Below are 27,846 nucleotides of genomic sequence, written 5' to 3' on the forward strand. Positions count from 1 at the left end.
GAAATCTGTTGAAAAGAAACCCTTTTTGCCAAAATAAACAGCCTGTCATGTTAAATTACTCTCTCTTCCTCTCTACCTTCCCTGCCTTTGTCCCCCCTCCCCATCCCAGCTGTATGTTGGGGGCCATGCCACTCTGGGGGCTTGTGGGGTGCAGAACTGTGGTGCTGGGGCAAAGCATGACCCACATCCCAGTGCCCCTGTGCCCTGCCATCTCCTCACCCCACCAGCTCAGCACCCCAGCACCTCTCTGCTGGGTGATGAGGGCATCTTGCAGGGTCTGGGGTGCACAGCCCCACAGAGAGGTGAGCTGAGTGAGGACACTGGGGGCTCATTGCAGCTCCTCACTCACCTCTGCTGTGCCAAGTGCTCCCATGCCCACAGGTTCTTTCCTCTTTCTAGCTTGTACTCACCCTTTATTTTGGGGTTGTTTCTCTGCTCCCTCCTGCTCAGAGCATTGCTCAGCACCTCCAGCTGCTCACACCTCTTCTGGCTGGCCAGCTTTGTCACCAGATGTGCCACTGCTTCACTCTCCCTTCTCACACGGTGCCTGCAGCAGCCAGGAGGATGCTCCAGGGCCTGGCCCTGGTCCCTGGTCTGTGGGGGAGAGGAGAGAATAAGGGGAGAGGAAGTGATAGAGGAAGGGGAAAGGGGAATAGGAAAGGAGAAAACAGGAAGGAGGGAAAGAGGAAGAAATGGTGAAGGGGAGAAGGGGACAAGGAGAAAAGGGGAAAAGGGGAGAAGGGGAAAAGGGGAGAAGGGGAAAAGGGGAGAAGGGGAAAAGGGGAAAAGGGGAAAAGGGGAAAAGGGGAAAAGGGGAGGTCCCACCCTAAAGGAAGGGGCAGAAGGCATTTGCAGCACCAACCACTTGATTGGGGCACCCAGAGGTCCGAAAAGTGTGGGTGTCAACGGCAGAATGAGCAGAGGGGGTCACACCACTGGCTCTTCCTGGGCTCAGAGCTCTGGCACCAGGATGTCAGGGTCACACTGTGGGCTCAGCCAGCACTGAGACAAGAGTGCAGGGAAATAGCACCAAGCCATATGGGGGACAGCCACATTTCCTTGCCCTGCCCAGCCTTACCTCCCTACAGAACCACTCCTGGCTCCCAGTTTGCCTTCTGCATGATGCCCACAGCCTCCTCCAGCATTCCTGCCAGGCACTGACAGAAGGAATACCCTGGCTGCTGCTGCAGCAGGGACTCCATCTGTGACAAAATGGGCATACAGCAACCCTGCCAGCAGTGAGCCATGCCCCACCACCCCCAGAAAAGTGGTGGCCTGCATCTCTCTGCCCTTTTTTCCCACACCAGGCATGAAGCAGTAATCTGTCTTGTCTGGCTTGGGTTCAGCATTCTTAAGGATGAGCTCAAACCACTCTGAAGGGGGTCTGCTGCTTTCAGTCCCTCTCTGGGATGCCAGCCAGCTTGTGTTCCCCACATGATGGAGGAGGGTAACACCTGCCCCTCAGCCCTGGCTGAGACAGACACTGGTGTGGGGGACTGAGCATCCCCTGCTCAGATGGGCTCAAACCTGAAGCACAGGGCTCAGGTGAGGAGGTGCAGAGCCCATCACCCACTGCTGGGGTTTAAAATCTGGCTGAGACTGCCCAGCTCAGAGCACCCACAGCCTTCTGGTAGTGAGAAGCCCAGTGCAGGCTCAATGTCTTGAACTGCAGGTGGTCAAGGATGCTCTGCAGGTGGAAGCAGAGCTCCTTCAGTCAGCCAGCAGAAGGGTAGATGAACATGAGACAGACTCCTACCTGTAGGGCAGCTCCTCAGCCACGGGGAACTGAAGGAGGCATAACTGAAAATAACCCCTGGGGAGATCCAGAAACCTCATCTGGGCTGTTTAACAGGGTAGGTGTGAGCCACAGGAGGTGGGAGGATGAGCCACAAGCCCCATGGCACTCTGCTTTCCTCAGAGGTGATGCCCACACTCATCTCAGGCTTTCTGCTGCCATGGAGCCTCCCTCACTTCCCCATTCCCTGCCCTGCTCTGAGCAAGGGCAGAATCAGTTTGCAGGAGAGCCTGGGATGGCTGAACCATGCTGTGCTGCTGGCAGAGCCCAGCCTTCCAGCCATCATCATTAAGCTTCAGGTCCAGATTTGGGAAGCTCAGGATTGTACCTCTGGAAAAGATAACATGCCTGGAAATCCCCATTCCGGGATTAGTGGGAGATGGGGGAGAAGTGAGGGCAGCTCTGAAGGTAGTGAAATGAATGGGGCAGGAGACCAGCTCCTTTTTTAAGGTCTTTATTAAAGTTCAGCTTTCGGGGTTGTGCACACCACCACTGTTCCCATGGGATGACACACGGAAGGAGAAAAGCTTTGCCAAATGACAAAACTCAGGCTTCCTTCCTTGTGAGAATCCCTAGAAAAAGCCTTGCTGGCTCTTGGTCTAGGGGTGCCATGCCAACTGAGTGCTGTTGAAATCCTGGTGACAAGGCAAAAAGGCTCTGGTTGGTGATTCCATCTTCCCCATGTTTTCCCCACTTAGGAGTACCATTTTTCAGTCTTAGATGTTATCCTGGCTCATTTTTTAGGGTTTTTTATGACTGAGTGGTATCCCATGAGCATTTTCTGTCGTGTGCCATTTTGAAGGGGTAGTGGAGGTGTGTGTGGATGTGAGAGTGGATACTGGGATGGGGTACGGGACACACAGCTAGGAGTATTGACAATTTACAAAGACATAAAATAAAATTCATTCACACACACCAGAGGTTTATGTCCAAAAAGGAGACAGAGGAGTCCTTTTCTTTATTCGAATAAAGGGAGAGGCCATGGGGCATTCTCCTGGGATCTCTCAGATTTTTGGAGGACGCAGCCTCCTTTTATCCCAATTTCCCTGCTGCTTTCCCTCTCTTTTTCCCTTGAGGTACTTGAGAGGCACAGACTCCCCAGAATACCTGATACCTGAGATTCCCCTCTAATGTATAACCCTTCCTTTTAACTTTTAATACTTATAGAATTCATGGGTTTTCTCCGTTACTTCTTTCATCTTCCAGATATCCAATTTCACTTATCAGCCAACCTACAGTTTGTTTGTAAAGGCAAATATCTTTTCCCATTCGTCAATCAGTGGAATCCATCCTATTGTTTCTTTTATCTCTGAGTGATAACCTTATCTACCAGCAGATCTACAGCTTGTTTTTGGAGACATTCCTCTCAGGTTGGAGCAGCCGGGCAGGAGCACAGCGGGTCCCTTTACCTGGCGTGGCTGTGAGAGGTGCTGCCGGCCCCCTCCCTGTGCCAAGGGGGTGTGGGAGAGCACAGCTTTACCCTGGCACGACCCAGCACTCTCTGTCACCCTTCTGCAGAGCCGGATGAGGGGTGCAGCGTGACTCAAGCCCCCGCCCTGGGTTTGCCCTGTACCTCTCCCTGGGAGCCACCCAGCCCTGGTGCTTGTCAACACCCAGCTCTGCTTCCCTCCGCCCGCCCCAGCCCTGCCCTGGCTGCCCACGCACCGTGGCTGCCGCTCAGAGCAGCGTAAGGAGCGGCAGAGCTGCCATGGAAAGCAACACTTCCCTCTGGCACAGCTACCTGGGGGTGATCCTGTCCCGGGAGAGGCAGCGGATGGAGCACTTCCAGCGAGCCGAGGACATCCTGCTCACCCTGCTGGAGAGCGTCCATGCCAGGGAGCCCCGCTTCCTCGTGGACTATGCCAGGAACCTGGAAGCCTTGGAGTTCACCCTGTGTGCCTCTGAGGATGCTGTCACACTGGAGATACCCCTGCGTGTCGACGGCCATGCCCTGCGTGTGCTGGCGTGCCAGGGCAGGGACAGCCCAGCCAGGCATCCTTCGGAGCTGGACACCTGCTATCTGGAAGTGTGCGCTGCAGGGACTGGTTTGGAGGACTGGACTGGTGTTGTGGATGTGCATGGAGGTGGTGTGGTGTGCCTGCTTCCAGGCAAAATCCTCCAGCACCTGAAAGAGCTCCTTGTTTCAGCCATCGTGCACTGCCGACGCCTCTTCCTGCTTCAGCCAGGTGCGTACACTGGCAGGGTGCTTCCCAGCCAGGAGCTGCCTCCAGTGCCTGCCCAGCTTCCCAGCTTGGCAGTGATCCCTGTGCAAACATGCTGGGACACGTGTTCCTGGGCATGTGGCCCACCCAAAACCTGCAGGAGCAGGTCAGCCAACACCTCGCTGTGTGCTGGGGTGGGCTTTGCCCCGGCTAAGGAAGGGGAGATGCAAACCATTCCCTGCCATCCCAGGGCACCAGGGTCATCCTCAGGCATCTTCACCTGGGACTGATGACACCCTTCTTGGTGGGTGCAGGGTCCACCCAGCCCTGCTGTTAGTCTTCAGGTAGGGTTTGCTCAAGGACTTGGTGTGCTTGGTTTACCCTAACCACATTCTCCCCTCCACCTCTCAGCCTCTAAGTGCCCCCTGCTCCCTGGGGGAGGCTGTTTGGAGGGTGAGCTGGGAGTGCATCAGAGCTGGACCAGGACCCTGGGGCATGGCTCTTACCCTGTGAACACATGGGCACCAGCTGGCAGCAGTGTCTTTGGAAAAGACACGGTGGGAGGGGACCCTGGGAAGTGCCCATAGCAGTTCCATAGGCTTCTTAATGCATTTTCAGCTCTCAATGTGCTTCTTGAAGTAAAGCTCAACCAGGTGAAAGGGTGATGAAAGAGGACCAGTGGGTCTCAAAGTCTTTTAACCCAGTACCAGCAAGTCCATCATCCCCTCCTTCCTCCATGGCCAAGCCAGTGACCTTCATCTTCCTCCACCCCCACAAAGCAATGAACCTTTCCTGATCCATTTTTCTTGGGCTGCATTGCTTTTCTTGGCGCTGCTCAGCCACCCAGAAGCACAGCTCAGTTTGATTGCTTGAGACTTCCTGCTGTGCCTGACCTCGAGCCCTGCAACACTCCTTCCTGTAAAACCACCCCAGCATGACTGGGAGAGGGATTTTAACCAGGGAACTGAGACCAGACTGCAGCACTGGGAAGGGCTGAGTCGAGTGGGGTGGGACATGGCCACGGGTGCTGCAGCACACACCTGGTTCAGCTTGTGGGACCGGCTGTACTGACTTCCTCACTGCTGCCAAACCCTCTGCATCTAGGTGACATCAGTGCTGAAAATCTGCAGGAAGATGCCATGGAGCTCTCCCTGCTGATCCGCGGCAGCTGGAAGAGCATTCGCTTTGACATTGTTCCTGTGGTGAGGAGGCAGCAGGAGCCGCTCCAGCTCTGGGGGCAGCACAGCAGCAGGGGCTTCCCTGAAGGCAGCCTCAGGAAGGCCACAGAAGAGGCTCACTTTGTCCCTGCCTCTCCCCACTGCTGGAGGTGAGAGGCTCAGCTGCATGCACAGCAGGGTGATCCTGTGCCAGGGATCCCCCCTAGCTGGCAGCACTGATGGGTGCAGGCAAAAAGAGGTTGGGAAAAGGTGGGGACATGTCAGCAGTCACCCCCTTATGATGCCCAAACTCTCTTCCCTTTGTTGGAGGAAAAAACCTCAGCCAAGTTTCAGCTCAGGGGAAGAGGAGGAATGCAGCTGAAGGAGCCCCCTGGAATGATTCACTGGAGCTGCACCCTGACTGTGCAAAGGGGTCAGCTCTCAGATCCCTGCTTGGGCTTCAGAGACAAGCCCAGGCACCTGGCAGCAGCAGGGTGATGAGGTGCCTCCTTAGGTGGGCTGCAGGACAAAATGGGGTTGGACTGATGCATCTTGCCTGCCAGCACAACTCCCCAGAGCTGGACCAGTCCCTATTTATTTTGGGAACAAGGTGGTCCAGCTTTGTCGACCCTTTATTGTGGACCAACCCAGCCTACCCTCCCCACTACACATAGGGGAGCACAACCCCACTTTGCCCCACTCTTGATCCTCCTGGGAAGGCAAGAGCTGCACAGCAGTGTTCCCATCCCACTCCACACCTCTGAGTGTGTTTGCCTGCCAGAGGCAAACAGGAGGTAGATCCAAGATGCTGCATTGACTGGGACCACATGTGTGTCATGGAGGGACCCCCTTGCACCCCAAGTCACTTCAGGCATGCTCTCCCCATCCTGGGAGGATGTTTCCTGTCCCCTCCCACCAGACCCCACTCTCTTCCTGCAGATCCTCCACTCACCTTCCCATCCTGAAGCTGCTGCAAGGAGTGGACAGCCTGAAGGGGCCGCGGCTGGACAGCCTCCGCCTGCTCGACCAGCTCCGTGACCAGGACTGGGGGGGGCAGGGGGGGAAAGGCACTCTCACCTTCAACCACCTGAAGGTAGGTGGGCTCTGCTGGCTGGGACTGGGGCTCTGGGCTAGCAGAGCCAAGGCTGCTCCCCCCTGCATGAGAACCCAACAACAAGGGCAGTGCTTTGGGATATGCCAGCCAGTGGCTGTGCCTGGAAAGGATGTGTGCTGCTGCCAGCCATGGTTAGAAGGCTTTGATCCTTCTCTCTTGGATTGAACCAGCAACCTTCAGCTGGAGACACTTGGTGTGTTCAGACCTGGGGCTCTGCACTGGTCTGCATCACACCCTGGCCTCGGCTGCCTGGGGATGGCATCCCACAGGAATGTGCCTGTACAGGGCTGAGGGTGGTGTTTCTGCTGAGAAAAAACCTCCTTTCCCCACCCAGCACTCCAGAGCCATTCCAACTGGCCATGCTGGGGACAGCTGGTGGCACATTCCAGGTGTGCCCTGCCTTTTGATGGCTCTCCAAGCCAAGGGACAAGAAGGATACAAGGATGTTTACTGCTTACAGAAAACTGCTGCTTGGCTGCAGCTCTGAGGAACCCAAATCCTGTGTGCTTTGCTTTGTGTCGCATTCTTTGATGTTTTGGTAGTTGTGGGTTTTTTTTTTTTTTTGAAGGAAAAGGAACAGATCTGGCCTTCAGAAAAGTATCATCTGCTCCAGCCTCCATGGATTCAGCCCCACAAGTGTTTGCATGGTGACCTGAAGGGTGTGAAGGGATAGTCCTCCTGGCCTTGTGGCTGATCCTGTGCTCTTCCCTCCCTCCTCACAGATGGTGTTGCTGTGGAGCACAGAGCTCTTTCCCTCTCCAGAGGACTGGCAGGACCTGGAGGGCTCTGTCTACAGGCTCTTGGTGATCCTTCTCCGCTGCCTGGCCACCCAGCACCTGCCCCACTTCCTGAACCCAGAGCAAAACCTCTTCCAAGGAGCAGGCCCAGACCTTGCTTCCCTCTACCACAAAGTGGAGAGCTTTGCCTGGGACCCCCAACGCTTCCTCCGCTTCCATTTTGGCCTCCACGGGTTCAGTGGCAGCTGGCAGGCAGACTCTGAGACCCGAGCCCTCCTGCAGCTCCCCACCAAAGGTGCATCCTACTGGGACACAGCCTACTTTGACATGCTGCTCAGCCAGGTAACCCCAGCCCTTCAGCTGAAGGCAGCACCAGAAGCCCCCCGGGCTAGGAAGCTTGGGATGCACTGCAGTTGGCCTCACCAAGCCCTCCTGTGGAGGCTGTGGGAGGCTGCCAGTGCTGGACCATGGAGCTGAAGCAGTGGGACCCTCTCCCCTCACTTCCCACCTGCCTTTAGTTCCAGGTGTACCGGATCCAGGACAGTGCACGCCTCTCAGCAGTGTCCCAGCTCCTCTCCAAGATCCGTCGAGAAATCCCTCTGCAGAGCTGAGTGGGACCCTGCTGCTGCCCCTTTGGGGTGTCTCAGAACCCTGGGAGGGGCTGCAAGGAGAGCTACAGGGCCAGGGAGCAGCGTGCTGCTGTGTCATTTTATTGAGGAAGGGTGGTGTGGGGGAGAGAGCACATCTGCTGCAGCTGGGGGCACACACAGCCTCTTGGCTGCCCTGCTGGACCTGGGTGCTTCATGGTGCAGGATCTGGAGGGGGAAGGCTGGCATTCTGCACTACAGGCTAGGGACAGCTGTCTTTGTTGGTGATGGGAGGGGAAGGAACGGATGGTCAGGTGCTGCATCCAGCCTCTGTCAGCTTGCTGAGGGTCTGGGGCCAGGGCAAGGGAAGGAGCTGAGGGGCCAGGCCATGGGAGAAGTGGGTTTGAGACATGTCTCACATCTGCTGAGCACAGCCCTCTCCTCCGTGCCCCCTGCTATCCCAGCTTCTTCCCACTGTGCTTTGGCTTGCTGGGTGTTGCTGTGGCTGCTGCCAGCATCCCAGGGAGGCAGTGGAGCTCCTCTGCAGCCAAGAATTCGAGGCAGTGCCAGGCCACCTCCCCCAGCCTCCCCCCACCAGGGGAGCTCACAGCCTGCTGCGGTGGCAGCGCTTCAGGGCATCTTGCAGGGCTCCAAGCACCCGGTCCACGTTGCCACTGGTTGAGTTGCAGCCCATGAGACCGATGCGAAGGACCTGGGAGGAGAGGGGTGAGTGACTGTGCCTCAGCAGCCCCAGTGTGGAGTGGGGGACACACGGCCAGCTGTGAATGCACAGCTCCCTCGCTCGTATTTAACACATCGTTCCCTATAAAGAGGTGCAACCCCGCTAATTACGTGCGTGGTTATTCAATTAGCTGGTGATTGTGTGTGGTTGTGCTGCTATGTGTTGCTCTGGGCGATGGGACACAGCCAGAGAGTGGCAGTGAATACAGGGTTTGGTGCCCAGCAGCCAGAGAGTGGCAGTGAATATGGGGTTCAGTGCCCAGAACCCATAGAGTGGCAGTGAATATGGGGCTCTGTGCCCAGAACCCCTAGAGTGGCAGTGAATATGGGGTTTGGTGCCCAGAACCCATAGAGTGGCAGTGAATATGGGGTTAGTGCCCAGAACCCATAGAGTGGCAGTGAATATGGGGTTTGGTGCCCAGAACCCATAGAGTGGCAGTGAATATGGGGTTAGTGCCCAGAACCCATAGAGTGGCAGTGAATATGGGGTTAGTGCCCAGCCAAGGGCAGCAGGAGGAGGGGAGGAGGACTCTGCCCACCTTGCCCACCGTGGGGCCCAGCCCCCCAGCAATCTCCATGCCGTGGTTGTCCATCAGAAAGGCTGTGATGTCCTTCCAGTCGTAGCCCTCAGGCACCCTGACGGTGGTGATGGTGGGAAGCCTGGCCTTCTGAGGAGCAGAGAAACTGGTGTCAGTCCCATGGCCCCTGGTGACCCCAGCACACTGCCAGGACAGAGCATCACTCAGGGGTTTTTTTTCCTCTGGCATCACAAGCTGCCCAGGCACATCTACAGCTGCACAGGGCTGTGTCCTCACGCTGCCCCTACTCTCTGCTGGTGGTGGGCTTGCCCTGCACCCACCTCCTCCTCAACAAAGAGCTGCAGCCCCATGTCCAGCAACCCCTGGCACAGCTGGGTGCAGTTGGCCCGGTGTCGCTCCCAGGAGCTCTCCAGACCCTGTGGGCAGAGAGGACAGAGAAGGTCTCTGCTGCTGACAGGCATTTCCTGGCACCTACAGCTCCTCCAAGCCCCAGGGGCACGGCTAGAGCTGCTCTGGCTGTCTGGAGCCACTCACCAGTTCTGCCAGAATGGCCAAGCCTTCCCGCAGGCTGAAGAAGCTGTTGATGGGTGCAGTGTGGTGGTACCTGCAAAACCCAAGGGGGACCCACCGGGGTTCAGCTTGGCTGCAGCACAGCAACCCCTTGCTCATAGTCGGGGAAACTGAGGCACAGCATCCTGCCTCCTCATCACCCAGGGCAGAGTTGTGAGCAGAGGCCAGGGTGTGGGGAGGCAGGGGCTGAGCCCTGCAGGGCAGGCAGAGCCTGAGCCGGGACAAAGCTGGGTGGGGAGGGGTTTCAAAGCTCTCAGTGACAAGACAGCCTGCCCTCACCTCCGCGGCTCCCCGTCACAGCCCCAGTAGTTTGCCAACCAGCCCATGTCCAGATAGAAGGATGGGGGCTTCGTCTTCCTCCTCAGCAGCTTCTCCCTGGTGAAACACAGTACTGAGGAGAGGTGGGAGCTTGACCCCACCCGCTCCAAGGTGGGATCAGCCCTGTGGGAGGGAGGACTCCGCTATAGTGAGCTCAGAGATTGGCTCCAGCTCCCAGTCACTGCCCAGGGATGGGATGGGCTCGGCACTGCTGCTGGGCATATTCTCCACGGAGCACACCCAAAGCAGGTGGCTGGCAAAGCAGAGAGGCCACAGCCTCCCCCAGCCCCATCACCTTCCACCCTGGTGGGACTGGGCTGCTCTTACCTGGCTCGCTCACTGAAGGAGATGGGGGCACTGCCGGGGGGCGCGTTGAGGACTTTCTGGGACCCCGAGTACAGGACATCGATCTCTGCCCAAAAGGGAAGACAACTCAGAAATCAGAGGCTCCCAGCAGGAAAATGCTGAGCCCTCGACATAGCTGCAAGTGGTGGGTGGGAAGCAGCAGAATGGCACACACAGCAGGTCCTCCTTGTGTTCAGGCTGTTTTGGGAGGGTCCCTGGCACTGCTGATGGTCCCCAAGGACCACCCTGCATCTCTGGCTGCAGCTGGACCAGTTTCCAGTGCTACTAGCCAAAATGCAGGCAGAGGGGCTGATCCCACTGCTCTCTCTCCCTGTCCCAGGCATGATCCCCTTTGTGCCCTGGTTGCCCATGATGGCACTGTGGCTCTTACCTTGCTGGTCCATGAAGATGGGGGCTCCCCCAAGCGATGCCACTGCGTCCACAAGCAGCAGGCAGCCATGCCTGTGGGAGGACAGAGCTCAGCCTGGTGTTCTGCCACCTCTTCTTGCCACATCTCTGCCTGCAGCCCTGGCATCCTGGTCCCCACAGGGGCTGCATGTCTCACTGGCACCAACTCACTTCCAGCACAATAGAGCCAGAGAAAAGCCCAACACATTTAAATCCCAAATTCCCAGTGGTGACCTTGGGGTGCCCTCAGTCCCATGCACTGACCGGTGGCAGAGCTTGCCCAGCCCCTCCAGTGGCTGCAGCACCCCCGTGGAGGACTCGCCATGGGTGATGAAGAGCACCAAAGGTTTGTGCTGCAGCAGGCCCTGCATGACACAGAGGGACGGTGACCACACTGGAGGTCAGCTTGTTCCCTCTGCACTGTGGCCAGCACTCACCTGCTCAATGTCCTGTGGAGTGAAGTACTTGCCCGGGGGCTTCAGCAGCTCATAGACATTGGCTCCTGGAAGGAATTTGGGCAGAGGGGGTGAGGTTTGGGCATGCTTCCCACTGGGAAGTCACCTGCTCCATGAGGCCATTGGTCACGCATGAACCACGAGCAGAGCCACCTGCCAGGGTCTGACCTCCTGCAGATTTGCCCAGTGGAAAAGCCATAAAGCACCATAAACAGAGTAGCATCATTCTTGGAAAAACCTGGAGTGCTCTCCAGCAGAGTGCTCTCTGCTTTTGTAAGCCATGTCACTCAGCACTGCCAGGATTGGGACAGCAACCTGGGGGCATCCTGCCTTCAACCCCATTCCCCTCAGCCCTGCCACGCCATACCCAGCCTCCTGGCAATTTCAGCAGCACGTTGTCCCCAGATGCCATTGATGGCCACCAGCACGGTGTCGCCTTGCTCAAGCAGGTTGAAGAGGGCAGCCTCCATGGCACAGTGGCCACTGCCACTGATGGCCAGGGTCAGCCTGTTCTGGGTCTGGAAGGCGTACCGGATCCCTGCCTTGATCTCATCCATCACCTGTGGCAGCAGGACACTGGCCAGCGCTGCTACTGCCCCTCTTACCCCAGCAGAGCTGTTCCAGCCCCTCCTGGGGGTGAGAGAGCGGAGGGGAGGGAAGGAAAGCTGGGCTGGGGCAGCTCACCTGCAGCACTTCGGGGTGCATGTGGCCCAGGAGCTGCCTCCCTCCCGCAGCCTGGATGCGAGGGGGCACGTTGCTGGGCCCTGGCCCCAGCAGCAGCCTGTCCGGCACGGCCAGCGGCCGCAGCAGCTCCTCCGGCCGGGCAACACTCAGCAGCCTGCTGGCCATGGCACGATGGGCTCTCCCCAGCAGCTGAGCCCGCAGAAAAAGAGCAGTGAAGGCTGCCTGAGCAGCTGCTAGCATTGCAGCACAGCGTCTCCTGTGCCAGCAGTGTCCAGTGTCCCCATGGACCTTGACCAAAATAGTGCTCCCCCCTACCAGTCTGGACTCTACCCCTGGTGGCCTGTTCTGTCTGGTTAATGTGTCACCAGTGCTATCCCTGCTGCCTTGGGCCCCTCATTTTGGGGCATGCCCCCTCACTAGTGCTAATCACTCTCCAAGTATGGCAGCCTTGCAAGTCCCCAGGCAGTCCCCACAACACCAGAGCTAATGTTTCCCAACAGTATTCCTGCTCTGGGCACTTAGATCCTGTGCCAGGATGGTTGTGCTGAGGCTGGTCTGGCACAGCTGCCATGGTTGTAGCTCCTCCTGCAGAAAAAGTTCATGCTGAGCAGGGCTCCCTGATCAGGGACCTGTGTCTCAGAGGGACATGTGGCTGGGTGACAGCCTCGAGGGGACTGATGTGCACCAGGGCTGTGGACTGCTACACAGACACAGTCCCTGCCACAGGAGCTGTGCTCTGCAGGTTCAGCATGGCAGTGTGTCCTGGGGATGCCACGTGGGTTCAGTATTCTCTTACCTGCTATGTGTACCCACAGCACACTGCATCGTGCCCAGCCTCGGGCACATTCTCTGCCATCCATACCCTGACATGCAAACAAGCTGCCTGCTGTCAGCTTTAGCAGATCCACGAGTGGGTCCCTGCCCAGAGCAGCCCCTCAGTGAGCAAAGCTTTGCCTGGGGGTGACAGCACAGGGGTGAGAATTCCCACCCGGCAGGACAGGCACCAGGGCTGCTGCTGAAGACACGTGGACAGAGGCGTGGGCTGGCAGCAGTGGCAGGTGAGAGCACATCAGCCCAGCAGCTGAGGAGGAGCTGGGGGCAAGTGAGTTTGCTCCTGCATGGCTGATGGAAGCACCAGTCATCCTGGGGACTGCTGCCCAGCCATCATCCCACCAAAGCAATGGCGACACATCGGATGAAGGACATCTCCCAGTTCCCTGTCCTCCAGGGAGATTTGGGGCACTGCTGGGGCGGGGAGGGGACGCGTGGCCTCGGGGCTGCCGTGGGGCGAGGACGGCCGTACTGGTGGAAACAGCTGGCAGCGGAAGAATAATCCGCTTTCTGCGCTGGCCCTAAATTCCGGGCGCAGATGGGCAGGAGCGGCCGTGCCCCGGGCGGGCGAGCGAAGTGACAGCGCCGGGGACACAGGAAACCTTGGCGGGGGCGCTCCTGGGAATACTGCGCCGGGGAACAGGATTAGCGTTGTGTGCTCCGGGGTACCGGCTACCGGGGTACCAGGGTATTGGGGTACAGGGGTACCGGGGTACCGGGATATCGGATACCGGGGTACTGGGGTACGAGGGTACCGGGATATTGGGTACCGGGACATCGGGTACCGGGTATCGGGTACCGGACCGGTGCCAGTTGCCAGGCGACGCCCGCCCCGCCCCGCCCCTCCCCTCCCCGCCCCGCCCCGCCCCTGCGGCGGTTCCGCAGCGCGCCCGGGGCCGGGGGATGCGCTGACGTCACCGCTCCATCCCCGAGCGCGCCCTCCCGGTCCCCGCGTCCCCCTCCGGGCGGCGGCGGCCGCCAACCAGCGCGTGGGGCGGGGACCGCAGGGGCGGGGCCGCTGCCACCCGCACCGGCACCAACACCGACACCGACACCGACACTGACACCGACACCGACACCGGCACCGGCACCGGCACCGCATCGCTCCGCGCGGCTCGGCCTCATGCCGGCGCTCCCCGCCCACGGCTGAGCGCCGCGCCCCTCCGAACCGGCCACGGGCATCTCAGGTAGGGGCGGGGGTCACCGCGCAGGACGGGGCAGCCCCACCGGGGCGCTGGCCGAGGGGGGACCGGGGATGCTCCGGGGATGCTCTGGGGATGGATGGGGATGCGGTGCCGCCCATCGTGGCCCCGGCGGGTGGGAGCGGGATGCGCATCCCCGGGGGTCCCGCGGGGCGGAGGGAGGGGGGGATGGTGGCCGTTTTGCGGAGGCCCCCGATGCTCCAAATTGTGGGTGTAGGGAATCTGCCCTCGGGTCCACAGAGCGGTGACCGCCGGGTGCCGCCCCATCTTCCAGAAGGATCCAGTCGGGGTGGGGGGGTGGGGGAAGACGCCTCTGCCATCCCGGCCCCAGGCATGGTAGGAAGGGGGAGGATGCCATGAGGAGGATGTCCCCCTCATGGCGGGGACACAGGAACCCCTTTTCACCCCAGAGCCACCCCTGTTGTCCCCTCCGGGGCTGTGGTTATGCAGCTGAGCCATCTTGCGTCATCATCATAATGGTTCAGAGTTAGCAGCGCTGGAGGGAGTGGTGGATGCCCCACCTGGGGCTCTCGCAAAGATGCTGCGATGCTAAGACTCCTCTTGGCCGCCAAGGACGAGCAGCGCCGGTGACCTTGCGCTGTGGGGTGGCTGGAAAAGGGCTGCCATCTCACTGCGGGCCAGTGCAGAGGCTGCTGGCTCTGGAAGGGGCAGGTCCCGGGGTGCAGGGCTAGCGCAGAGCTCCACGCTTGGTCATCCAGGTTTGCAGGGAGCAGCCCTGCACCTGCCCTATTGTCTTATTCCTCTGCTTCCTCCTCCTCCTCCTCCTCCTCCCCCTCCCGGGTCAGTGATCCCTCCCCTAGATGCTCCAGACCCCTTGAGCCCGTCTCCTGCCTGCTCAGGTCCTGTGTGACAGCATCAGGGCTCGGCGGGGGGAAAAAGGAGCCAGCCGAGCATCTCCCGTACCAACCCACAGCCAGGCACCCTTCCATCCCAGACCAGAGCAGCCCCGTGCAGGTGGCATCTGTGGCACCGGGGGGCAAGGAGGCAGCAGAGCCTCCCCTCCCCTGGGTATGGCCAGGGGTGTGGTGGCTCTGCCATCTCGGCATGCTGCTGCTGACCTCCATTTTGTCTGGGAGGTGGCAGCTGGCGCTGGCAAAGATGCTGCCACCACCCTCCACCTCCCTGCATGTGGCAAGAGCTGCAGCCCCTCAAGCCCTGGTGTGGGAATCTGTTGTCTGCCCCCTCCCTGGGTACCCTTCTCCATGCCCAGCAATGCTGGGCACCCACCAGAGCTCATTGCGTTTTCTGTGCAGCTTTTCCCTGCTTTGGGTTTGAGTGTCTGCAAGAGAGGATGGAGGGAGCAGGGATGGGGGGTGGGGTTACTTTGCAGCAGAACCCTTCATCCATGTCCTTATGCTCGCTACCTGTAAACTGAATCTGCATGGAAATGCTCAGGGAGCTGCAAACTCTACCCTGAAGCTCTGTCCCCCTTTGGGGTGGGCAGGAGGTGAGGAGGCACCGGGCAGGGTGCCTGTGATGGCACTGGGGAAGCAGGGCCTGGATTGCATCTGGGCGTGGGGGGAATTTTCCCTTGTCCTGGGCTGTCCTCTGGGCTGCTTCCCTGCCTGCAGATGCTGCTCTGGAGAAAACTGCACTGTCATGGCCCCTTGCCCTGTGTGGGGTGTGAGGTGAGTGAGGAGGTTTCCTGGCAGGCATCAATGGTGCCATGTCATCCAGCAACGTGTTCCCTGCTGCCCTAGAGGCAGACAGAGCCCCGTGGTCCCAGTCAGAGCTGGGGGGCCCCAACAAAGGGGGCAGGGGAAGGGCTCACCACAACAAAGCCTGGCAGCTGCTGAGAATACACTGAGAATACACTGGTGCAGCCAGTGGTGATGTGGGGTTGGGTGTGTGTGCAGACAAAGGGAAACTCACCTTGCATTTCCCTGGGTGCAGGCAGCTCAGCATCTGCTGGAGCTGGGGCAACACCAGCAGAGCACGTTCCTTAGCATCCTTTGAGGAAGAGCTTGCTGGTTGGTGGCACTTGGGGACAATGCTCCCTGTCCTGTTGGTCACCTCTTAGCAGGAGAAGCTGCCAGTTGGTAGCCCTTGGACTTCAGAGCTGTTTCATTAACTAATCTCTGCCCAATTAATCTTAGCTGATCCAGTTAATCATGGCTCTCCAGGCCTTTTGCTCCTCACTAGGGGTAACTGATGTGTCATAGGGATGGGCAGAGCCAGCAGGCTGCATGGCAAGTGGGGGAAGAGATGCCCTGCAGAACTGGGGGACAGGTCCAGATGTTCACAGGGGCTTGGCTGCTCCTCTGTGCAGCCTCCCTTGTGTGTAGGACAGCTCTGGGGGGGAGCAGGGAGGGAGCAGGCAGCAGTGCTTTGGTGCTGGCACGCTCCCAGCCAAAGGCTGGTCATGGCTTATCGAATTTCTCTCGATGGCAGCAGATAAAGCAGGCAGTGGCTGCTCTGGCTGTCCCCAGGCAGAGTGAGCTGGCTGGGCTCGAGGTTGGCACTGCCCCTGGCCCTGCTCACTGCAGCCTGCCCCCTCTCTTGACAGGGTGCTGAGTGCCCGTGGCCAGTGATGCCACTGAAGGCTGAATTCCGCCCTGCAGCTGAGCCAGGGAAGTGAGTCAGGGGAAGGGAAGGACAGCAGGGTGAGAAGCAGCTGGGTCAGTGTCTGCTGGTGGCCCCCAAGGGCACACGATGTCACCTGGGTCCTTGTGTTGCCATGGCAGGGATGGGACTGGAGAGCTGCAGAGGAGCAGAGGGAAGCAGAGCATTGCTGACCAGGGAAGCTGAGGGGAATGGATGGAGCAGAAAATGGAGCTGGGGCTCTGCAGCAGGGAATACTGGTCGGGAGAGGAGCTCACACCACTGGGCAAGGAGAGCCAGATGGGAATGCACTGGGAAGGCAGAGAGAAAAGGTGCTGCTGGGGGTGACAGGGCAGAGGAAGGCAAAGAAAGGAAAGCTGCACCAATGGAAGGTGCACAGCAGGATGAGGCACATGGAGAAGTGGTTCAAAGGAGAAACCAGAGTCTCTTCATGGGAAGTGATGGGGCTGGAGTGGCTGTGAATGGCACAGGGGTGGGGAGAGGATAAGAGCAAGGGCTGAGGTGGCCCCTGGCAAGCAGCAGGCAGTCCTGGGGCTGGTGGGCTCACTGATGGGTGTTGCTGTTCTGGGGCTCTGCAGGAGCTCCTCAGAGCCTTGGTAGCTGGAGAGGCTGCAGAGCTGGGGAAAGGGAACTGGCTTGACTCGGGAGGAGAGGGAAATGTTTGACATGGGCAGTTGTCAGGTGCAGATGGATTTGGCCAGGGGATGAATCCATTGTCCTTGAGTGGTGCCACAGGGTGGGGCAGCTCGAGCTGATGGCCTCGTGGAGACACAGCCCTTCCACACGGGAATATATCCAATCATTTCATGGGAAAAACAACTTCTTCATTCCCCTTTGGCAAGCATTTCTGTTTAATTTTTCCTTTTTCCCATCTGAGAGGCGAGGCAGAGCAGAGCCACTGGCAGGGAGCAGCCCACTTACTGGCTTAGAGACTCAAGGGTGGTGTTAAACACCTGCTTAAAATAATCCAAGCTCAGGAAAGCCCGAGACCAAATGCTTGAACTCTGGAATTTATGGGTGTGTTCACTGCCTGAGCACAGTGGGAGCTCCAGAGCCATCCCAGCGGGGAGATAAGAGGAGGGCTTGGGAACTCCAACAGAAGCAGCTTTGTTCTCTGCACGCTGTTGGACATGCCAGCTCACTTATAAAATAGGCAAAGGGTTTCTGAAAGGCAGTGCCAAGCTTGTAACACTTTCTTGATGCAAGTTTTTCCACTGTGTCTATGGTTTCCTCTCACCCCCTTGGAAATCAAACAACAGCTGTCAGACCTCAGGTAGTTCTAAAGCCCTCTCCTCTTCTTGGGATACTTTCTATTCTGTGGATTTGTTGGTTTTTTCCCCTCCCCCCCCCCCCCCCCCCCCCCCTTTTTTTTCCACAAATTCTCCTGAATTTTTCATTTCCACCATGGGAAAACACATCTCATGTTCAAGATCCCTCCTTACTGCTCCACTTCCTTCTGGTCATGGCTCATGTAACCAGAGCTGTGCTGGTGCTCACTAACATCTCATTTCTCCTCCTCCCAGAGCAAATATCCTGCTGGCAAAACCCAGGCTTGAAAAGCATTAGGGAATTCACACACCCCCTTGCAGATGGGATGCCAGAGGAGCAGTTCCTGCCCATTTTCTGAGGGGTCTTGTGCTCCATTTTCACCACCAGGCTCAGCATGGGGATAGATGGTAGAAGGCAGGAAGGGATTTTGTCAGGTCCAAAATGATCCTGAAGGATGCAGCAACCAGAGGAAGGATCCCAGTATGATTTTCTGACCAGTGCTAGTGAGGCTTAACTGCAGATGAGGGAAAAATGTCCTACAGAGCACCTGGGCATCAGTGCTGGGATGGAGAACTGCCCTGGGAGATGTTGGTGAGGGATTTGTTTTGTCATGTGAGACTTGCAATTAATACTTTTTTTAACGAAAGGACTGGAAATGTGGTGTTAAACTGGGCAGCTTCAGCTGAGTGCAATGGCCACTGGGCTCCCAGGAAGGGCTGCTGGTGCTGATACTGCACATCTGCTTTGTGGGAGCTGAATGGGAGGCACATGCCAGAGGCTGAGTTCAACAACGCCTCCTTTCTCAGTGGAATGCCATGGCTCTGCTCCCCTCCCTCTCTGTCCTGCTGCCCAGACTCTGCTTTGCTGGGCTTGCAGAGGAGGCAGGGGCTTGCCTGCTGATTTGGGGGTGCCTGCTCAATGCTATTGGCACCCCGGGGTGAAAAAGCTGCTCCTTGGGGGTTGTGCTGATGCTGGCAGTGCTCTGTCTGCTGCTGTGGGTGCCCAGCAAGTGATGCTGCAGGCTGATGGAGGCTCCAGTGAGCCCTGGGGTAAAGGCTGAGATGGTCCTTGGGACTGAGCTGGGGACAGTGATAGTGTAGGGTTAAAATGTTTCTAAAACATGGGGATTGTATACAATAGATTCAGGGGGTGGAAAGAAAGGTTGGGTCTGGTAGGCCTGGGAAAGGGAACTAAGCCCTGTGAACGAATATTGAGCTTTGTCTGCACCTGTGTAGTCATCATATGATAAATAATGCAATTGTTAAATATAATGATTGTTTGGTAATTGAATATAATTATTGTTTAATCATAATAAGAATAATGAGATACGATGTAATTGTAACAAAAATAATGAGAAACTGTGTTTGGGGGTCCTGATGAAAATTACAAGAATACATGCTTGGATGAGATCAATGTATGCAATACAATAATATGGGTTTAATAATTAATATATGGTTATATAACAAAAAGAGTATAGAAACATGTCTATCTCAAATCCATGGCATAGTCAGATTTGGGTCTTCAAGAAAAGCACCTGCATATAATCATCTTGTGATAACAAGAGGGAGAAGGGAGAGGTAAAATCAAGGTGGGGCAGATCGAGGTATGAAACAAAATGTCATCTTTGGGGCGGAGGCTAAACAGTGATCGGGGAGCTTTCCTTGCACAGACCCTCCTTGCACCCTGTGGCTTGGAATGCAGTTTCCTGAGCCGCTTTTGTCCCTCCGCAGGACAGGCTCTGCTCCGCCCCGCAGGACCCCGGCGCGATGGCGGGAGCGTCCGTCAAGGTGGCGGTGCGCGTCCGGCCCTTCAACTCCCGGGAGATGAGCCGCGAGTCCAAATGCATCATCCAGATGTCGGGGAGCACCACCAGTGAGTGCCTCGGGGCTGGGGGGCTGCCTGCGGAGGAGCAGGGCTGGCGTGGCCGCAGCAGCCGGCTCTGGGATCCTTGGTGCCTGAAGCATCTCGGGTTGTTTGGAGGAGGAAATGTGGGGAGGATGTCGGCTTTCCATGGAGAAATGGCAGTGAAAGGGCATCTCGTGGCACTGAGCCCTTGGATTTTGGTGACAGTGGAAGGGGCAGTATTCCTCAGCAGGCAATGAGGGAGCAATCACAGAATCACAGGATGGTTTTGTTTGGAAGGGATGATGTTAAAGCTGAGCTCGTTCCAACCTTCCACTATAGATCAGGCTCTTCCACACCCAACCTGTGCATGGGCCAGCACTGCCTGGCCAGGTGCCACTCACTGCAGCGTGCCAGGACCCATCCCTGCCTCTCTGGGACTCTTGGGGATGCAGCAGCAGCAGGATGGAGGGTGGGAGGAGGATTTGACGAGGGAATGATGTGCTCGGAGTGAGGGGTGTAGCACGGAGGCTTGGGGCTGTGTGTCCTGGCAGGAGCCTGTCCGTCCTTTGCCCCTCTTTAAATAGCAGCTGCTGGCAGTACAGTGTGGGAATGGCAGTCAAATCCCTCCTCCCTGGCTCTGGAAGCCTCCAGATGGGGCAGTGTCTAAAATAACTCCTGCCTGCCGCCCGCCCGGGGCTGCCTGCGTCACCGCCGGTGGGTGACACAGCAGTGCCAGCCTCCCCCGCTGCAGGCTGCTATGACAACCTGCTGATGGGGAGGGGACAGCACCCAAGGGTGCAGAGTGGCTCTGCGTGGCCCCCTGGCCACCCCAGGCCCAGCCAGCAGGAATGGGAGGTCTGTGGGGCATCGTCTGCTGGTCTCTGGCAGCCTGTGGGCGTTCTCCCTTCCTGGCTGCAGGGATTCTGCATCTGCCTGGGGTGCAGAGCTTCTGCCCTCATGGAGGAAGCCTCCTGTCCATGCACCAGCTTCCCACCTGCCCAGGGCCAGGGAAGAGGCAGGGTAGATGTTCCCCATTCTGGTTCTGATGTCGTGCCCCAGTCCCAGTGGGGAGCAGCAGGCATCCCCCAGTTCCACCATGGCTGTGTTTGCTCAGAGCCCTCTGCCCCTGCCCATCCTGCACACCCTGCCTGTGCCCCCACCCCTCCAGCCATGCCTCTGCCTGCACCAGGAAGGGCAGGAGCCCTTTGCTGACAGTGAGGATTTTCTCCATGAATGGACAAGCCACTGGCTAATCCTCTTGGGAGCAAGTGTGGGGGGCTCAGAAGCCTGCTGCTGCTGCTGCTGCTGCTGCTGCTGCTGCTGCTGCTGCTGCTGCTGCTGTGGCTGGTGGAGGCAGGAGGATGCCAGCAGTGCCAGCAGGGCAGGACTGTCTCAATCCCCCCAGCTCCTTGCAGAGAAGCCAAAGATAAACATGTTTGAGGGGAGTGAGGGCAAGTTTTCCCCTTCCCAGGATTGTCTGCATGTGCTGGGGCAGGGAGGCAGGTTCTTCTCAGAGCCCAGGGTGGGAAGGGCTCAGCCTTTCTCTGCTGTCCTTCTGCCTGCAAACTTCAGCTGCCAGAGCCACCCACCTTCTCTCCAACACTGCTGCTTTGTTCCTGGGCCATCCTGCAATCCCTGGGCACCACCCAACACTCCCAGCCCCTCTCCTGGGTGTCTCCCACTAGGATGGTGGGGAGGGGACCCCTGGCTTTGATCCCCAAGGCCATTCATGTTCTCAGTCTGGAGCTGTGCCTCTGCTGGGTTTAAAATCTGGTGATTATTTGCTCTGATGTGGGTTCTGGGCTTTCTCCTGCCTAGTGCCTGCCCACTCACTGGGCTCTGCCATGCTGCTGTCTCTTCAGGGCAAGGTGAGGGACATCTCCAGAAATTTTCCTCCTTCCTGCCCCCTTATCTCTATATTTGTCTTCACCTTCACACCCCTCCTTACCTTTTGAATCCCAGTGGCCCAGAGCATGAATCTCTTGCAGCAGCTTTGCAGAAGTCCTGTATGCCAGGTCACAGGAGAGGAAAAATTCCACCAGCAGCATCCATCTGCCAGCAGGCAAACAAATAGGAATGATAGGAGCATGGGCAGAGTGTTTGAGCTCAGGACAGGAGATGCCTGCTCCTGGGATGCTCTCTTCTCCCTTGTGTCCAGTCTGTGGTTCCCCATGCCAGCTGGGCAGCTGCAGCTGGGATGGCTGGAGCTGCTGGGTGCCATCCCCAGCTGCTTCTCTGCCCTGTGCCCAGCATGGGCTGGCACTGGGGTGCAGAGCAGAGGCCTTGTGCAGCTCCATCCTGCCTGCCCCATGGCTCATCTTTGCTCCTGTTCCCTGTGCTCAGTGTCACCTCTGCAGGGCAGAGACAAACCTGCTGATCAGATGGCACAGTGGAGCTGCCAGGCTGAGCACCAGGAGCCACCAGAGATGCTCCATCCCACTTCTCCCACCTCTGCTCCTGCTTCTCTTCACAGTGCCCTCAGCACAGCAGCCAGGCACTGGCAGGGATCAGGATGGGCAGCCCCTGCTCTTCCAAGGGCCTCACATCCCTGTTTGCTGCTGCAGGATTGCCAGTTGCTACTTCCCAGCCCTTTCTCCTGACAATTAGTCTGCCAGGAATGCAACACTGGAGTCAGGCTGCAGCAGGTAGCAGGCAGGGAGGCTGTGCCAGCCCCTCTTTGGTGCCAGAGATGGGCTCCTGTCCATGCTAAGGAGCATCTCAGAAGCTCCATGCTGTGGTTTTGTGGTCAGGGCTGGGTCCTGACCCCACTTCCCACCCTCCCCAAGTCTGCTGCTGTTGCAGGCAGGGCTGGGCTGTTCTCAGGTCAGAAGTGGTGAACCCTTTCCAGGGGAGTAGAAGGTGTATCCATCGTGGGAATGGAGGAGGGATTGAGGGCAGAAAGCATCTATATGCACAGCACTGCACACCTGGGCATCATCTGCACCGTGCCTGGGGCTGCTCAGGAAGGTCCCAGCTGGAACTGGGAGTGGGTTCCAGTCCTGGCTGGCTGAAGGGCAGAGCAGGCTGGCATGGAGAAAGCTCAGGGCTCATGGCTTCATCCTTGGTGGTGGCAGGGAGCATAGGAACTGTGCTGCACAGGCCTCAATGTCACTTCATTGTCACCAAACGTGGCTGGTGGCTGAATCTCGTGATTACCCGCTGGTTTGGGTTTCTTCTGATGCATCTGTTGTTTCAGAAAAAAAAAAAAACCCATCATAAATGCTCTAGAGGAGGAAAAAACATGAGGAAGAGCAGTGATGCAGTCTCCAATTTCCATAGCAACGTCCTTTTCATCAGGGGATGACAAAAGCAGACTCTTGTTTCCGCTGTGGTGTGACACCAGGCATTAATCACCCTGCTGGGGCTGGGGACCTGGAGAGGCAGGAGCAGAAGGGCTCTGAGGGAGCCCAGACAGGGCTGCAGCTGCTCCCACACCACAGGAGTCAGATGGGAGCTTAGGGCACGCTGCCCCAGCTGTGGGGAGAGGAGGCTGGGACCCTCCTGTGCCAGTGCTGGGGTCACAGCAGGGAGGAAGCTGAGGGAAGGAGGCATGTCCCCCTCACTGTGTCCAGCAGGATGTTTGGGCAAGGCTCTGCCCTGTCCCTGGGCTCTGCTGGCCATGGCACCCACCTCCTCTGCTTTCTGGGGGTTCTGGACCCAGCTGCAGAGCTGGAAGAGTCCCAGTCCACCTTCCAGGACTGTTTTGGAGTCAACCCCATCACCCTCCATCCCTCCCACATGGAGAGGGGGGCAGGGTAGGGGTAGCATGGGTGGCTAGTGGCCTCATGTTGCTCCCATCTGTTTGTCCCTAGCTATCCTGAACCCAAAACAGCCTAAAGAGACTCCAAAAAGCTTCAGCTTTGACTATTCCTACTGGTCCCACACTACGGTAAGCACTGGGAGGCCTGAGCCTGCCTCAAAGGCTGGGCTGGGGAGAGGCAGGAGAGCCTCCTTGCCAAATTTCCCCATGTCCCCCTCCTCTGTGCAGCCTGCAGACATCAACTATGCATCCCAGAAGCAAGTGTACCGGGACATTGGTGAGGAGATGCTGCAGCATGCCTTTGAAGGCTACAACGTCTGCATCTTTGCCTACGGGCAGACAGGGGCTGGAAAATCCTACACCATGATGGGCAAGCAGGAGAAGGACCAGCAAGGCATCATCCCACAGGTGTGCCTGGGGAAAATTATCTGTGCCCCTCCCAAAGGAAAAGCAGAGCTGGGAGGAAAGAGGGCAGCAGGGTGGGAGAGAGGCCAGGGTTTGTCACTGCTGTGACAGGCTCCAGCAGGAGGGGCTCAGGGAGGGTCATCCAGGCTCTCCAGGACGGGTCTGGCCACACAAAGCCAGTGTATGTGAGCAGCAGTGGTCCAAGTGCTGAGCTGCTTGCCAAGAGCAGCCCCTTGCTGGCCCAGCAGGACACGGTGGGGCTCTGGGGATGCTGATTCTCCATGTCAGCTCCCAGGAGCCATTGCAGCAGTCACTGGCAGGGTTTTGGGGTGAAAAGTAGAAATCCCTGTATCCTGGGCAGCCCAGGCAGGATCACCCTGCTGGCAGGGGCTGAGCCTCTCTCTTGTGTCCCCAGCTCTGCGAGGATCTCTTCTCCCGCATCAACGACACAACCAACGACAACATGTCCTACTCCGTGGAGGTAGGGCACCCCTGCCTGCCAGCCCCCCTTCTGGCCTCCCCCCTGCCCCACAGCCTTTCCAGATGTGCAGACCCCACTTTGGGTGGCTGGTTCTGCTAGCTCTGCCCGTGCCCTGTGCTCTAGGTGAGCTACATGGAGATCTACTGCGAGCGCGTGAGGGACCTGCTGAACCCCAAGAACAAGGGGAACCTGCGGGTCAGGGAGCATCCCCTGATGGGTCCTTATGTTGAGGACCTTTCCAAGCTGGCTGTGACCTCCTACAATGACATCCAGGACCTTATGGACTCTGGGAACAAAGCCCGGTGAGTTGGAGAAGGAGGAGATGGGTGGGGTTTGGGAAGTGTGCAGTCACTTCTAGAAGGTCCTGCTTCACTTCCTTACTTTGCCAGTCCAGCTGCTCTGGAAGTGGCTGAGTGTTGGTTACCCCCACTTGTTTTCTTTTTACCTTCCTCCTGCTTTCCAAGTGCACTGGAGACAGCAGGAGAAAGCCTGAACTGGTGCACATCTTCTCCCAGAGTCCTGTCATGTCCTCAGACTTGCCTTCCCACCATGTACCCTGTCCTGTCATGAGCCCTGACCCCATCACCAGCCACTCCAGTGTCCCTCACAGAGTGTCACACCTGCCTGTCCTACTCTCCCTGCAGCACAGTGGCTGCTACCAACATGAACGAGACCAGCAGCCGCTCCCACGCCGTGTTCAACATCATCTTCACGCAGAAGCGGCACGACGCCGAGACAGACATCACCACTGAGAAGGTGAGAGCAGCCCTGAAGGACTCAGGGGAGCCCACATGGCTCCAGAAAGGACTGGAGCAGGAGGGGGATGAATCCCAGGCACATTCTAGGCTCATGGTCCCTTGAAGGACTGGTTCCTGGACAGGGTATTTGGCAGCTGGTGCCCTCCAGCCCTGCCTGTGAGGGTATTAGCCCTGCTCCTGAGCAATTCCTGCAAGGATGGCCTTGCAGAGCCCCTGCTGCCGCTCAGAGCTGTGTCAATCCTGCAAGAGCCTGTGGCTTTTTGCTGGGCCCGACGGGCTGACAGCCTCCCCTCTGCCTGCAGTCAGCAAATCAGCTTGGTGGACCTGGCTGGGAGCGAGCGAGCTGATTCCACAGGAGCCAAGGGCACAAGGCTAAAGGTGAGAGCTGGCCTCAAGGTCCCCTTCTGCTGGTGGGGACACCATACCCTCCTCCCTCATCCCCAGCCAAAACATCTCCTTTCCTTGCCTGGTTCTATGCCCACAGCACTGTCAAAATCCCTGATAGGGATTGTGTTTGAAAGCTGCCTAGTGCCAGTTTCACTGGGGTCCACGAGTCCCAGCTGGGAGGTGCTGGTTACCCAGCAATCCCAGTAATCCCAGCTGCTCTCTGCCCACACCATTCTGGATATTCCCCATTTTCTCCTTTAATGTGGCTCTGAAATGGGGCCTGAGCATCTGGGCTTTTCCTCTTCTAACCAGGAAGGAGCAAACATCAACAAGTCCTTGACCACTCTGGGAAAAGTCATCTCTGCCCTGGCTGAAATGGTAAGTAGCTGGAGAACAGACAAACAGTGGCATGGGGAGGGGAAATGGTCTCAAGCCAGCAGGGTGGGCTCAGCTTTTGAGGGATGGAGCATCCCAGCTCTAGGGGGTGGGCAGACACATCCCAAGCTTTCTCTGAGGCTGGGACAAGCTGGGCTGGTGAAGATGCCATCTGCATGGGGACCTGTGCCACTCTCTACTTGAGGGCCAGGATCTGTGCTGGGTGCCAAGGAACAAAGCAGCTCCCTTAAACAGCCTCTCCATTTCCTTTGCAGGATTCAGGGCCGAACAAGGTGGGTGCCCAGGCTGGATGGGGAAGGGGTGCTGGTTTTGAGCACAGTGGGAGTGGGTGGGAGTGGGTTGCAGGGTGGTTTGGGAGCGAGGCTGTGCCTGGACTCAAGCCATTCTTCTCCTGGAGGCTGGCAGAACCTTCAGCCTCCTCCTCTCTCTGGGGCTTTCAGTAGCCAGCCTTAAACAACCCTCCCAGCTCAGGCTGGACCTGTGGCCCTGGGCAAAGATGCCCAAGGTTATAAGGGCTGGGAAGAGTCCATGTCCCCATGACTGTCACCTTCCCTTTGAGGAGAGCAGGCAGCTTGACAGCCCTTTCCTTTGCTCTGAATTCCCCAGAACAAAAAGAAGAAAAAGACGGATTTCATCCCGTACCGAGACTCGGTGCTGACCTGGCTGCTGCGGGAGAACCTGGGTGAGGACAGCTGGGGGTGGGGGGTGATGGGCATGGTGCCAGGCAAGGTGTGACAGGGGCACAGGGACCAGGGTGTGACAGGGGCACAGGGACCAGCATGTCCCTCATGGGTGTCTCTTACTGGGCAGGAGGCAACTCCAGGACTGCCATGGTGGCTGCTCTCAGTCCTGCTGACATCAACTATGATGAGACCCTCAGCACCCTCAGGTAGGAAGAAGTGGGCACTTGTTCTCCCTGCAGTGAGCGAGAACAGAGGGGGCTGTCTGAGCCCAGGCACTGCCACATGTTTTCAGCTATGTGGTGTCCCTGGCTGGGGTTGTGCTGTGGGGGGAACATATAACCCCAGACAAAAGGCCAAAGGACTGTCCCAGCACTGGGATCCTCCAAAGGAAGGCTGCTGGAGGGGCTGTGCAGCAGTCCTGCTTGCCCAGCAGCTGGGGTTTTGGCCCTGTTGTGCCTGTGTTGACCCTGCCCTCCCCCAGGTACGCTGACCGTGCCAAGCAGATCCGCTGCAATGCTGTCATCAATGAGGACCCCAATAACAAGCTGATCCGGGAGCTGAAGGACGAGGTGGCGCGTCTGCGGGACCTGCTCTACGCCCAGGGCCTTGGGGACATCATTGACAGTAGGTACCATGGTCCTCTCTGAGTGCCACCAGGCAGCACTGGGCTGATGTCCCACAGCCTCCCTGCTCCCCGCTGCACTGTTCCCAGGGCAGCACCACGCTGCCTCTGTGAGCCCTGCATGTTCACAGCCCCAAGCCCTTCCTGTCGCAGGGGGAGCTGCTTTCCACCCAGCAAACCCTCCCCTCTTCCCTTCCACCCTCCATCTCCAGCATCCAGCACCCAGCAGAGGTGCCAGGAAGGCGTTATGGGGCTGCACATGCCCACGGGCTCCCCTCCCTGTGCTGTCTGATATCCTTCTGAGATGAACCCCCTCTTGTTCTGTTCTCTCCGTCTTACCCCCGCTCCTGCCCTCTCTTTCTCTCTTAGCCCATCCTGCTGCAGGAGGATCCAAATGTGTGTATTGCCCATCACTGGTACTCTCTGTTGCTTCAAGGCTTTTTGGAGATCTAGGCTGTGCCCAGGGGCACCTGTGCAGCATGGGGAGGGCTCTTGCAGCCAGCCTCTGCTGATGGAGCAGTGTGTGCCTGCAGGCTGCCCATCCTCAGGGAGCTGGCACAGGGCATGGTGCCACAGTTGTGGCTAGCACCTGGGCTAGTGCTGAAGGGACCAGTGTCCTCCCACTTGGCCATGCCAAGGGCCCAGTCCACACGGGGACCTCCTCCTTCATGCTGTTGTGATGTTTCCTGCTGCTGCTGCTTCTGCTGCTTCTGCTGCTTCTGCTGGTGTCTCACTGGGAGTGGAGCCTGGCACGGCCCTTGGGTGGGGTGGAATGGTGCTCTGCTGATGAACTGGTGGTGTGTGGCCAGAAGCTTTGGCCCATGGATAAGCACTGTGGCCCCTCCCACCCTGGGTCAGGCAGTGCAACCAGCTATGGTGAGCCTGCTGAGGGGCCTGGCTGTCCCCTCCTGGCTCAACTTCCCTGGGTGTGGGCTAATGGAGATGGGTGGCTAATCCTGCACCTGCTGGTCTGTGCCCTGCCTGCCTCTGGCACACTGCTCTGAGAACCAGT

General features: G+C 58.1%; 3 protein-coding genes across 4 annotated transcripts in view; 2 read left to right on the forward strand and 1 right to left on the reverse strand.

The window, feature by feature from the left end:
• The first annotated feature begins 3,440 nt into the window (after positions 1-3,440).
• Positions 3,441-7,737, forward strand: MAB21L4 (mab-21 like 4). Of its 2 annotated transcripts, XM_079315679.1 has the most exons (5): positions 3,441-3,981; positions 5,062-5,284; positions 6,054-6,207; positions 6,951-7,307; positions 7,484-7,737. In XM_079315679.1, the coding sequence occupies exons 1-5, from the start codon at positions 3,504-3,506 to the stop codon at positions 7,574-7,576; spliced, it is 1,305 nt and encodes a 434-aa protein (XP_079171805.1). In that variant the 5' UTR covers positions 3,441-3,503; the 3' UTR covers positions 7,577-7,737. The 2 variants fall into 2 exon arrangements, with proteins under 2 accessions (XP_079171805.1, XP_079171804.1); XM_079315678.1 differs by having other exon boundaries at positions 6,951-7,613.
• Positions 7,738-7,769: 32 nt separating this feature from the next.
• Positions 7,770-11,908, reverse strand: AGXT (alanine--glyoxylate aminotransferase). Its single transcript, XM_079315680.1, has 11 exons — positions 11,613-11,908; positions 11,296-11,488; positions 10,911-10,975; positions 10,738-10,838; positions 10,457-10,527; positions 10,048-10,132; positions 9,682-9,777; positions 9,367-9,436; positions 9,153-9,248; positions 8,833-8,961; positions 7,770-8,264 (listed from the first exon to the last, which is right to left on the reverse strand). The coding sequence occupies exons 1-11, from the start codon at positions 11,850-11,852 to the stop codon at positions 8,157-8,159; spliced, it is 1,254 nt and encodes a 417-aa protein (XP_079171806.1). The 5' UTR covers positions 11,853-11,908; the 3' UTR covers positions 7,770-8,156.
• A 1,605-nt stretch (positions 11,909-13,513) lies between these two features.
• The window catches only part of KIF1A (kinesin family member 1A), a 31,120-nt gene continuing 16,787 nt past the window's right edge, over positions 13,514-27,846 (forward strand). Inside the window, exons 1-14 of the mRNA XM_079315305.1 lie at positions 13,514-13,630; positions 19,228-19,369; positions 23,155-23,231; positions 23,331-23,510; positions 23,923-23,988; positions 24,112-24,290; positions 24,633-24,744; positions 25,053-25,124; positions 25,446-25,511; positions 25,784-25,801; positions 26,136-26,211; positions 26,340-26,418; positions 26,694-26,836; positions 27,204-27,230. Coding sequence (XP_079171431.1) covers positions 19,264-19,369; positions 23,155-23,231; positions 23,331-23,510; positions 23,923-23,988; positions 24,112-24,290; positions 24,633-24,744; positions 25,053-25,124; positions 25,446-25,511; positions 25,784-25,801; positions 26,136-26,211; positions 26,340-26,418; positions 26,694-26,836; positions 27,204-27,230 — 1,201 coding nt within the window. The 5' untranslated portion in view covers positions 13,514-13,630; positions 19,228-19,263. The remainder of the gene's footprint in view (positions 13,631-19,227; positions 19,370-23,154; positions 23,232-23,330; positions 23,511-23,922; positions 23,989-24,111; positions 24,291-24,632; positions 24,745-25,052; positions 25,125-25,445; positions 25,512-25,783; positions 25,802-26,135; positions 26,212-26,339; positions 26,419-26,693; positions 26,837-27,203; positions 27,231-27,846) is intronic.

The sequence above is a fragment of the Erithacus rubecula genome (assembly GCF_903797595.1).
Source record: "Erithacus rubecula genome assembly, chromosome: 11".
NCBI classification, from domain to species: Eukaryota; Metazoa; Chordata; class Aves; order Passeriformes; family Muscicapidae; genus Erithacus; species Erithacus rubecula.